This window comes from Penaeus vannamei, chromosome 10 (assembly GCF_042767895.1).
Source record: "Penaeus vannamei isolate JL-2024 chromosome 10, ASM4276789v1, whole genome shotgun sequence".
Lineage (NCBI taxonomy): Eukaryota > Metazoa > Arthropoda > Malacostraca > Decapoda > Penaeidae > Penaeus > Penaeus vannamei.
In genome coordinates this window covers 16,664,756-16,677,931 of record NC_091558.1, presented here as the reverse complement: position 1 = coordinate 16,677,931, position 13,176 = coordinate 16,664,756, and the positions used below count along the sequence as shown (strand labels likewise).

Below are 13,176 nucleotides of genomic sequence, written 5' to 3'. Positions count from 1 at the left end.
ACTGCCCATAATCAAATACAATATGGAAGATACATTATCCCCACACTTCTCATATCAGGCTCAGCATGTTTGCAACCCTGATATTAATCCTACATGGTTCACCCAAGAGACAGTATAATCAGGTCTGATTTGGCCCTAGGATATGAAGAATAGGAGGAGCTCCTTCAGACTCAGCAAAGAGGCTGCACTTAAGTTGTGAGCTGGTCAGTAGATTGGATAATTTTTGCAGCTTTTTAAACTAAAAATGAACAAGATTTTGTAGTCAATAAACAAAAATACCAAAAGTCAAATATCAATTCTTATGAATTGGAAGGCATTTTCCTTGTAGGCTGCTTTTAAATACTGTGTATATATTCTATAGCAGTATTCATATTTCCAATATATACCATAATGAACAAGTTTTGCACCCATGAAAATACATTTGAAGTGATACCTTGCTAATACCATCAGTAAAACTTTCAAGTGAATGCGTTTCCTCATAAAGAAATCCCATCTAATGACAATGGAAGCTTATTCATAGGCAAGAGACAAAGAAAACATAGCAATGGTCACCTCAAATGTTCTTCTAATAAAGTAAGATTTTCACCCTGTGGTCACAATAGTACCATCACATCAAGCAACACAAAGAATCTCACTACTTGTGATTTGGGTGATACATGGACTAACAAGTTAGTACATTAACCAAAACAATGTGCTTCTCACACAACATCTTGTTTCTGCTTCTTATACCATCTTTCCTCCCATTAATGGAGAAAACAAATATTACAATAATTATTTGTTTGCTGCCACAGAAGTGTGCATCTTCCCTCTACAGCAGCTAATCATGTCTATTCCCCATATTCTCATCATGAACACATCAATATCTCACAAGAAAACAGACACAAGTAATGAAATTAGTCTGATCAGAAATCCCATTGCAGTTACACTCCACTGGAAAACAGCTTTCCTCTTCAAGAGTCTACCCATCTCTGTCAACTCTATCTTACCATGCAACAACACTTTCCCATCTGACTCTTTGATTAATTGGAAATGAATGTGCTGTCAATGGCACTTAATATTCTTTTAAGCAATAACACTGCATTTCACTTAAAAGCTATGATGTCAAACAACATATGAGAATCTGCTCTAAGTATGATAACTTCATTGTATTTTATGCTCTTTCCAATTATATTATATAATTCTTCACCAGTACCCAGCACAATCATTGTAAATGGCTAGTATTCAAACCATTCTTTGAATAGTCAACAGTGGGACTGAAGCCTTATTTCAAACATGCATCCACAATGCCAGTTGGGTCAAAGCCTTTCATTCAACTATACTGCCATGTATGGTGTCATCTTCCTCATCATGAATGGTCCTACCTAGTTTCTATCAACCAAAATGACATTGGCTATGTCCTATCCACCCCTCTCTTCCACCCATTCCTCACTTACTTTGTAGAAAAGATTTAACCCCTATGATCCAGATGAAATGACCACCAGATTGTGAAAAAAAAATTGGCATGAGGGGCAGATGATGTGTTCATGGCATCATGGGAAAATTTGGGTAACATCAACTTGTCACTGCGTGGGCAAGAGTGTCGGAAAAGACTCACAATGAGAGCAGAAACTTCTTTGTGGGCAATTAGACTCATTTGGCGTTTAGGAAGGGACTTTTGCATTATTTCCATTGATAAACGAGTGTGGAATGTTATATACGTGAGTCATGCCTGGAGAACTCTTTTTCCAAGATCAGGACTCTATCCCCGCCGACCATGACTTACAGCACATGTTGTATCACAAAAAATTTCATATCATGAAAAAAAGACAAAAATAACAAAATGCTACTTATTGTTATTATTATTGCACTGACTTACAGACTACCTAGAGATGATTGGAGGCTATGCAAGAGAAACTGTCTATTACCATCAGGATAAAGCAATTCAAAGGACAAATATATACATTGGAAAATGACAAAAAAAAAAAAAAAAAAAAAAAAAAAAAAAAAAAAAAAAAAAAAAAAATGCATAAGCCGAACAAGATAAAATAACAGAGGAATGGCATAGTGTCTCGTCAACACACACAAGGGTTAGTTTCCACCCAGCCTACAAGCAGCAGACCCATCAGACTGTCCGCTCATGAAAGCTTAATGCCCATATTTTGGGCCAAATGATGGCAGCAAAGCATCTAGATCCAATTGGTTTACAATACCATGTCCTTATTTTCTTTGGCTCAGCATTACTCTGAGACTCTTAATCCCTTTGATCCAGGTGACGTGATCATCATGTCATGAAAAAATTTGTCTTGAGAGGCAAATGATGTAAACATGCCATCATGGGAAAAGATGAGCTCAGGCCGGGTGACACAAACTTGCCATCACTAGTGAAGGCCTGGGTGCACAAAGCTCTTGGAAGGTGATTAGACTCATTTGGCATTTAGAAAAGACTTTTGCATTATCCCACTGATAAATAAGTGTGGAATGTAATGTCCATGAGTCATGACTGGAAGTTTCCACAGAGGATGCCATTCCCATGCTCAGCATCCTATTGGGATTAGCAGTGCAGGTATTACAGAAAATATTAAAAAAAAATTTAAAACACAATAAAATGCTACATATTTTTCTTTCTTGAATTGAGTTACTTACTACATAGAAACAGGATATGGAGTCTGTGCAAGGAAAAGTCTATTAAGGTCTAGATAAAGCAAGTTGAAAGACAAATATGTCCCTGTGATTCAGTGGGTTAAACTAATGAAATTTGTTGGAAGCTCTGCCTTGATTATCATGACCAAGACATGGAATTTCCATGTACTTAATTGTGAAGGTTCAGGCTGGTTTGCCTATGAGTCATGTCATCCTGGTTTTCCAATCCTCGAGTCTGTGTAAATGTGCATTTCTCTGCCACAGAGGTAGAGAGTAGCATGTGCATTTGGCAAACTGATAGTCAAATTACAAGCACACATTTTGTAACTAACAAAAGCACAGTTGGATCCTTGTTATTAGGGATACATCAAATTTTGTGGATCCATATAAAAGGGACCTCAACTTAGAGAGATCATTCTTTCAGCTTTGCTATCATGATCCTTACTTCAGATTCTAGACCTCCTGTAGCACAAACTAAAAATCATGCTTCAATCTCCGAAATACATGGCCAGAAAATACCATGTGGGAAAGTTCAAAATGGCATCAAGCCTTGTCACTGACCCAGACTCATATGCAGTCAATGATTTGTCTTGATGTTTTCTATTTTTCGTTCTTTCTTTTAACTTTCCCATATGAGATTCCTCACCCATGCATTTTGGAGAACCAATAGTTTTTCAATGCAGATAACCAGAATGGAGTACAACTAAGGGCCAGGACAAATTATGACAACATGGAAGTACTGAGGTGGAGGATAACCTACCCAAAGGTTTCCCTGTCACCTTTTCAGCCTCACTGCCAGAGGATGCATTGTGCAGAACTCAAGGATGTGATGGTCCAACATATTTTATTTTTAAGTTTAATAAAACTATGCTGAATTTCCATGATCACTCAGCAGCTTCTAACTTCCCAACAGGATCTTCTACTTTCACTTGTCAGCTTTTAATTATAAAATTCCTTGTTTTAAGATGCTCTTCACAAGCCCATGTTCTTTGCATGCACTGTAGATCTCTGAGTTTCTATATTTTTCTTTGCTGGAGTTGGTCAGTGGGTCACATGAAACTTTTTTGTCTCATAGAATAAAGCATTTTTTGCACAGTTACAACAGTGCCTTAAAACTGGGCAACTTCTGCATAGGGGTACCATGATGGTGGTTATTATAAAATCATTTTGTATATGTACCCCTCTATGTATTGTGACTTCCTATTTACCCTATGAATATAATTCTCTATAATATGGTACTGCTCACCTTTGTCAGTCTCAAGTATACCCATTGGATCAAGGCTGTAGGCAGCAATATATATACCAGATCTGATTGACAGTAACAGAGGTCATATCCACAATGTCAGGGAGGTGGCACAAATGGGTTTAAACCAAAAGTTTTATAACACTGGAGGGGGGGGGATATTGCCGGGCGTGCTGCCGGTGTGATGCTGTATCGGGGATCTCGCTCTGACTCAACAGCGGGCCCCAGCCAGCACACAGGCAGAGTCAGGGCCAGCCCTGTGCGCTGATTTTGAAGCCACCCGGAAACTTTTATTTTCGGCTTCAAAATATACCCGCGTTAGTGGGTTAACTGTATACTTTAAGCACTTAATGAGACAACATAGAAATGATAACAATAATCATGAAGACAAAGGATACTACATTTACTTCAACCTGCCTGTGTCTGCAGCCTACGACATTGGAAGGATTAAAAATCTTTTTCAGTCTAAAAGATTCAATCCCACTCTTATCTACTACAGAAAAAATAGTGATAACAGTTATGAGGGGTGGTGATGATAATATGCATCGGTGACTTGGCATATGATAGCAACAGCCCATCAATGATAATGACAAACAATGTATAATAAAAAATATACACATTCATAATAATCAGATAGGGAAAAGGCCGAGGCATAAAAGGTAATAAATAATCAGCATGGTTAAAACATAAAATAACAAATAATATGATTATCCTGCAAAAGAGCTGTTCAAAGAATAAGGAATACGTCCAAAAAGAGCTGGAAAGCAACATCCTCAAACACAACCAAACATATTACCTTCTCTTGTGTATTTAGTGCCTCTTTTCCTTGGAAGTTTTTGCCACAGCCAATACTTTTCGGCAACTGGCGAGAAGTGACTTGCTCTGTGTCCACTCCTTTACCAAGTTTGAACAGCCAATGCCTGAAAAAAAGTGCCTTATATTCTTTTGTGGATCAATTTTTTATGGAATTCAGAAACTCTATTTCTGTCCACTCAACTATCTTTGACCTATAAATCTACAATTAATAAATTTTTGAACTGATTGATATATGGATACATGCTTTCCAGCAATCAACTATTTCCTTTTGCACAATAACAGATTTTTCTTTAACTGGTAGTACTGCAGCTGATATTACAATACTATTGTTAATCTTAACATGCACTGTAATCTATAAATAATTTTCTTATACTTTAATCCACTGGCTGTGATTTGTGAGCATACCTACTCTGAACACTATTATTCCAGCTATTGACTTGTGGCTGTATTATATGTAAAAAAAAAAATGCATTCCCTTCTCATGTGACATGTATCTTTGGATCCTAACCATCAGTACACTTATTGCTGTCTGTGATGTATTAGAACTGCTAGTAGCCAGTCCATATGATTATCTCAAGCCAAAGCAAAAAGCAATGAGGTGTGAATTTGTATTATTTTGCAAGGTTTGTCTAAATATTTCTGAAGCTTGTGTCATACATTTGTTTGTCTGCAAGAGCAGTGATATATAAGAATTGTACATATCAGTGTAAGAAAAATAATTGTAAATGTAATATCTCCATTCTTTTTAACTAGCAATAAACTGAAGCCTCTTTTAGACAGTTCTCTATGTAAATCATGTAGGAAATTATCAAAGGTAGTATAAAATGTGGTGGATAACTTCTTTTTGGGAGTACCAAGTTTTCAGGCACCAGCCAAAAATCCAATTACACACCCAAAGAAGTATGAATGGCAGATTTTTTTGTGACAAAAAGCTAAGGACTTATCAGGAACAGCAATTTTTCTTCAAAACTTATTATCTTTGGCGCTGAATGTGTACTCTAATAAGGAATGACATACTTATCCTATGTTATCAGTGGTATATATCAACAATAAACTATCTGCATAACAATAAGTTTAATGACAGCTGCTTTGCCTCTATATTTCCCATTCCTGCTTTTAAGGATTGATTCTTACAGATTTGCTTCTTTTATGCACTATTTATTAACATCTCAAATTTTAATGTTCATGTTTTGGGTTCCCTTATGGGGAACTAACTCCAAAATTTTCTATACTTTCCTTGTAATACATAAAAAATAAGAAAATATACATAAACATTACTGAAATGCTAAAAAATATATATCTTAAGATGAATATATATTTTTAATAAAGAAATAAATATTTTCCAAAGTCTATTTACTAATGAATGGAAGTCAACAAATAATAATTTTATGTGTAATTTCAAAGAGCCTTCATAAGATATGTCTATCAATTCATTCAAAAACTGTTGAGTGAAAGAAATTTGAATACAACCTATAATTCATTCAAAAGTATGAATCTGAATCTTCTGCCAAATATGAGGTGCACCACTTTATCAATTACTTATAGACTCTTACTACTATTACTATCCTTGGAACATGGTCTCTTTCTCTTTCACTCTCTCACAGATACACACATACATACACAACTACTTTGTCACACAAAGATATAATTCTATGAAACACAATGTTATCCTTCTTACGCCGTTTTATTATCATATCTGCCAATTAGTTGCTGGAGAGACAATTTTGCCAGGTCACCCATTGTGTTGCAGCCCATCTCCTCAGTGAGTGAGTCTCCAAGCTTTCCTCCTAGGTGACGTACTTTTCCTACAGGCAAACCATCCCACAGCTGGCTAACTTCATCCTGTGGTAGGACAGTCTGCTGGTTTGGCTTGTGGAGACCACACGCCAATTTGCTAAGCATCTAAAATTACATGAATAATAAATAATTAGGAATTATTATCACAGATGCTTTCAAAATCAGCATTTTGGATCTGGGTAACATGGATGTCTTACCATAAAGAAAAAAAATTATAGTGTCAACTAACTGGGGCAATAACATGGTATCTGCTCAATAAGGAGTTTATCATCATTTTGATGTAGCATAACTGAGCAATATACAATTAAGAAAAAGGCAAATTAGCAAATATTTGTGTGGACCTGGCCTACAAGCCACACATCCATGAAAGTTGACAATAAAAGAAACTTAATGCCAAGATTTAGGCATACATGCTTGCAAACAAGAAACCCAAATCTATTGGGTTAATATTTATTTGAATAATAAAAATGGTTTGCATGATAAAAATATACACAAATAAATCCTTTGTTATCACTGAGTGATCACTTGATCACTCTTTAGACTTCATTAGTTTGATAATCAGGTTCTTTCTAAAGTTGGTCTGTTTATAGTAGGTTTGATTATCTGAATACAGTATGAGTGCAGATACCTAAGAATGGATTGCACATGGTATAATATTGTTGACACCGGTCTCTTGCAAACACTGGCCAGGTGCAGTCTGAATGGTCATCCTGTACTACTGAGAGTTCTAAGAAATTCATAACCAGAAAGTATATGGTAAAGGGAGGACTTGTTTTTAGGGGGGGGAATTGCCTTTGCTGTATCAGGGCTTGCGCTCCGACTCAGCAGCAGGCTACAGCTGGCATGCGGGCAGAGTCCGGGCCAGCCCGGCGCGCCCATTTTGTAGCCGCCCGGAAACTTCTATTTTCGGCTTCAAAATATACCGGCATTGGTGGGTTAACTTCTGGAATCCTCAAGATCTTGTGTTGAGAATTTTAGATTTAATACAATTATTTATTTTCTATTTTCCTTATTTACTTATATCTTCATTCTTTCATTTATCTTTAATTCAAGCTTTGGCTAATGGAAATAATTGTTTTAGTAAGATGTTTCACCACCTATATTAACATATCAAATAAATGAGCACTTTTTTCCTTGAAATACCTTGTCACAATTAGTAATTGCTCAAAGTCCAGAAAAGCACCAAGTGTAATTCAGTGATATTATGAGGATTCATAGAGACCTTATATTACTGGTAGCTTATAACATTGAAAAAGTGGAACTAAATTTCCTTCATGTATACATCCTTTGTACTGACAACTTGTCCTATCTTTTACTGGGTGTTAGAGATCACAAAGATCTACCCTACAAACCTAAAGAAAATGAAAAGAAAATGATACTAGATATGAAGTATTATAGTTTTATAAACAAGAATTCAGTACTTATTATGCTGTTTGACTAATTATCCTTATTCTGATTTCTTACAGTTTCTGTGCTGCTCTATATTGCATATATCAAGTTTGAGTACTATAGACTTAACAAAATACTAGTTCTGTAGTCTTAATCCATTATAATCATTACTATACAATCATAATCTTGTTATTCTAGATAAATAAAACATAAAGAGCAAGATCTTAACCAACTAACAAAGGGTGTCCAACATATAAGTCACACGAAAAAGTAAACATTGCCGGGCGTTCCGCCAGTGTGATACTGTATCGGGGCTCACGCTCCGACGCAGCAGCGGGCCATGGCCAGTGTACAGGCAGAGTCTGGGCCAGCCCCATGCACCAATTTTGTAGCTGCCCAGAATCTTTTATTTTCAACTTCAAAATATACCAGCGTTAATGGGTTTAGCTTACTTACTGCATAATTAACATAATATATGGGATTTCCTTATAAATTTTTTTTTTTTAAATCTGACAGCATAAAAATAGTGGCATATAGCTACCTACATTTACCCAGTGTTGAGAAATATCTTTCCTACTGTCAGTACTCATTCAATTACTTTCATTGTTCAATATTCAGCAAAAATCCTCTTAATTACCATAAAAAGGTTTAGACCATTAATAAGTTTGGTAATGAATAATTGTATACTGGATGACCAACTTTAACCCACTAGCCACAGGTTTATGCAATGTTCAATGTAGTTGTTTTTTTGTGAGTGGCTCCACAAGTGTTGCCAAGGAGTCAATTAGTAGGCCCTAGTAATTTCATTCTTTGAATTTGTGGGAAAATGTTGTTTTCATTCTTATGTTCTTTAATATCAATACTGTTATTATTATCAGTGACATACTGATTATAATAATGTCATAATACTAGTAACAACAGAAATAATAAAATAATTAAAACAAATACTGCCCCAAAACAAGTAAAATTGGAAAGAGATGAGATAAGACAAATAATCAACTCCTTGGTGACTAGGAAAATGTGGTGCCTTCTGTGTAAATACAATTATTAAACTAAAAATACAGCAGACATGGCATGTATTTTTGCCACTAGAGCTAATGGGTTAATCCATCCTTTTTCAGTTCAATTCAGTTTAATATCTCACATGCTGATATTTGGTTATAACATTAGAACTCTCACTTAAATTCACAATCAGTGCAAAGCCCTCTGCGACGGGAGTTTGCAAAGGCGATTGCATTGTTGTACCCACAGCCTAGGCAATGCGACGGAGATCAGCGCTAATTGGCTCTCAGAACCTGACCGTCGCAAAGTCAGGTTTGAGAGCCAATCAGCACTGACCTCCGTTGCATTGCCTCGACTGTGGGTACAACAATGCAATCGCCTTCGCAAATTCTGAACGCAGAGGGATTTGCAGCGATTGAGAATATGGCTGTCTCTTTGATAAGGATATGACCAGTCTAGGTAACATTGAAAGGGAAAATAGCTAAGCCACAATACCATTCAGCCACACATTCAGCCCAGTGGAACCCAAACTTTTTCATTCTGTGGCCTCTGAGCTAAATATAATAATCTCCACCGCCCCGTTATGTGATAGGCATCTTTTCAGATTTAGTTTTTACTAGTGATGAATAGTGTAATGGTAACAGTAGCTATAGGACAAGAAGACTTGTGAGTGTGTTTGAGTATTTTTCAGAGAGGATATTCAAAACATATATAAAAATGCATTATATAATGATCAGATTACTTAAATATCTTTCTATTTCACTCTAATCACATACCAACACCTCAATATAAGCTGACATGCAATTGCACTCAGATTAGACAAAAAATAAACAAAAAGTATCAACAAACCTTATTGTGAGTAATCCCTGCTGAACATTTGAACCCTGTCTGCGCCAAGACAGCTGCTCGCATCTCTTCACAAATAAGTGCTGCATAAGCTAATCTTACATTATCCCAGTGAGGATGGTTGGAATCAAGAGGCAAAGCTGCATCCTCTCCATTTTCAAAAACACTGTTTAACCATTCATGAACACCCTTCTCTCTGACTCCTGGAGAAACAACCTGCCATTAATCTTATTACTCTCCCTCCTCTCAATATCTTTCTCTTCATTATCATTGAACCTTGGATAGACATATTTGCAAGAATCAAAGTTAGTCATCTTGTAGTTGAAAAAACAAGCACTAATTACAACATACCTTGTTGGTCCCCATCCTCAGTCTTATCATATCCAACAACCCAGCTTGACTTCAGCATATCAGTAGCAATGTGGGTGCCATTCTTCTTCTTGATCCTATCTTCTACTGTTTGTGTTAATTCTATATAGGCTTCATCTATGCTGGCTCTCTCAACACAGTCACTGAACTCGCACAGTACTTTTATAACCTCTTTACCAGCATCACGATACCTGAAAAAAAGAAAAAGAAAATGACAAAATATTCACTTAACCCACTTATGACGGGTGTCACACATATGAGACACCCAGAAAAGTAAATATTACCGGGCGTCCCGCTGGTGCGACACTAGATCAGAGTTTGCACTCTGACAGGTTCCCGGATTCAGGTACCAAGCCGATTTTGAAGCTGCGCGGGAAATATCCTTTTCGGCTTGAACATGTACTGTCGCTAGTGGGTTAAATACTCAAAAGAAAAAAATCTAAATTCTTACCTTTTATCTGCAAATTAGCCATGCATAGTTATTAGGAAAAAAAAAATCAAAGAGACAAAGAAAGAAAGAAGAAAATGCTGGCTCTAAGAACACACTGATGGCTTTTTATCTGAACTACTTAGGGCGAATTATGCCTGCCCCCTGCTAAATGGCAGGTGACATGAAAATGTTGTCATGGGAGAGTTTAGCTATGGTCTGTGGTGACACAAACTTTTAACAGCAACATTGTTCTTACAAGGACATGAAGTATGACAAATGCCAGAAATGATTGAAGTATTGCATATAGTGTTTACAGTCACTGTCACCTTATCAGAAAGTCATCTATGCATACGATTCAGTCTAAAGCAACAATTTCCTAGGTTGTCTATGCTTATAAGTCATACCTTTATATGTAATTTGTGATGATAATGTTATAGGCTATATCTAGTAGATGATAAATATTTGTTACCAGTATCTGCTAGACAAAAAATTCTGATTCAGGAAAAACAAAACATTCCTTTCACCATGCTTTACTTAACAAATGCTTTACTTCTCATATTCCTTCCTTACTATCCATAATGCTTTCATGCATCATACTTTGTGGTAAAGCTCTGAGTATCCTTCATCGACACTTACTTGGTGAGGTCAGCCTTGCCACGATTTACAGGCACCTGAACCAGCTGGATGTCAGGGCACTTGCCACGAGCTTCATCTCCCCGCATTCCTCTCTTGACACCAAAGGCTCGTGCTTCGTAGTTGACAGCAATAATTCTGGACAAATCAAACAAATATTAGCATCAAGAGTACTTGATTTTACATGATATATTCTGTCCTGTAGAAATGTTGCTTATAGTAATGAAATAGATTTCTCACTGAAAATGTGATCTATAATACATATAACCAAATTTATCTGTGTTTGAGCACATCATGTTGCATGAAATAAATTTACAGTAGTCTAGATTTTTTTTTCTTAAACATGGGCAACATTTGATGAAATAACAAACAATATATGAACACCCTTATATAAAAAGATACTATATGCTAAAATGCTGAGTTTGAGTCACTCATAATTACTAAAAACAGGTTTTTTATGTACATGTTGTTTTTGCAATAAATCTACTCCTATTGTCATCTACTCAAACATAAACCCATAATCTACCCTAAACATTCACAGTTTACCACAAAGAGACCACACCATCCACAGATTAGGAGAGCCCTTATTGGAAAACTTACCCGCCACCCTTCCAAGAGTTGTACTGTACCACAGCAGCTGGGACCCCTTTTATGTGAGGGTTGTCCCTTTCCTCCACTTGCACATAGAAGCAGTCCATGTCTAGGAGTACCACCACTCTGTCTGTCATCTTGCATTCGTTTGGCTCTGATAAAAATATTCAAAAAAGAAATAACAGAAAGCTGTAAGGGAAGGTAATGGTGAAATGAATAGCAATATCTTCACAAATCTAAGGATTTTGAAAATGATAATAGTTCCTAAACTTGAATTAGTCAAGAATCTATTTACATTAAAATATAGGCAAAAAAAATTACAGAAAGCAAGAAAATTATACTAAACAGGACAAAAATCCTTACCTTAAATTTTATAAATATTTTTAGCACTGCTATCGGCCTCCAAAGCTTCAGTAGCTCAAAACTGATGATGTGTTACAAAGGCTGTTGTAGTACTATGGTAATAAAGTGTGGACCAGAAGGGTCCCACAGCATAGTGGTTCAAGGACTGGCTATGGTCAAAAATTGGGAAGGGCTTCCACTCTTGGAAATGGTCTCTCACTGCCAAATTAAGTCCTTCAAAAGGAGGCACCTTCCAAGCCCTTACAATGGAGTTCATGGCATAAAACTGATCATCTTGGAATTCCTTATAACAATCACTCAGTCTTATTCTTTGGTATCAACAAGTCCAAAAGCACTCCATGTCAAATATTTACTCAAAAGACTAAAAACATTAAATGTACTTATCCACTGTACAATTAAAAATTTACATCACAAGAGGAAAAAGAAAAAAAAAGTTGCAACACGATCAGCTATTTTTACTACTTGCAGCCTCAGAGCAAATCTCATCCCAGATTTCTCCCTTCCTCCTCGATGAAATAAATTCAGATGCTGAAATCTTGGCACTGATTTCCCGAATGTCCATTGGGTCAAGAGGGAAGTTTTCCTCACTCGATTCTGATGAAAGGGAGCTGGATAAGATATTGCTCAAGTCTACTGTTGTGTTGTGTGAGCCTTCGCTGGTGGATACAGTGGATAATGCTTCTGTCTGCTCTTTGATCACTTTGCTTTCCTCCTCCTTTTCAACCACCTCTTTCTTGATTTTCTTGGTTCCCCTCTTCTTCTTCATGTTAGTGTTTTTTCTATTTCTTCATTATGACCAAGATTAGGTTTAATTCTGGCCCAAGTTCTGAAATTAAGATCCACAGCAATTTATTGTCTTGTGAGGTGAGCAATATGATAAGAGGAAAGAGAGTAAAAACTGAGGGAGCATAAGAAATAAAGAGAAAAGGAGAATTACACCAATACCAACCATACTTTAAAAACATTCTCATTATTGTCAAATCTTACGGAAACTTACTAATTCCAATTCATATTTTTTCTAAAGATATTGATGTTATTAATTACTGTCAATGAAATTCTTATTTAGAGGTTAAGCATA

The 13,176-nt window shown here is 36.3% G+C and overlaps 1 protein-coding gene across 1 annotated transcript in view; it reads right to left on the bottom strand.

Moving 5' to 3' along the window:
* LOC113812796 (DNA polymerase eta) overlaps window positions 1–13,176 on the bottom strand; it is a 53,091-nt gene that overhangs the window by 35,289 nt on the left and 4,626 nt on the right. The window contains exons 2-8 of the mRNA XM_070126399.1: window positions 12,099–12,924; window positions 11,745–11,889; window positions 11,148–11,282; window positions 10,064–10,272; window positions 9,716–9,915; window positions 6,357–6,580; window positions 4,659–4,782 (exon numbers count right to left, since the gene is read on the bottom strand). Of these exons, the coding sequence (XP_069982500.1) occupies window positions 4,659–4,782; window positions 6,357–6,580; window positions 9,716–9,915; window positions 10,064–10,272; window positions 11,148–11,282; window positions 11,745–11,872 (1,020 nt within the window). The 5' untranslated portion in view covers window positions 11,873–11,889; window positions 12,099–12,924. The remainder of the gene's footprint in view (window positions 1–4,658; window positions 4,783–6,356; window positions 6,581–9,715; window positions 9,916–10,063; window positions 10,273–11,147; window positions 11,283–11,744; window positions 11,890–12,098; window positions 12,925–13,176) is intronic.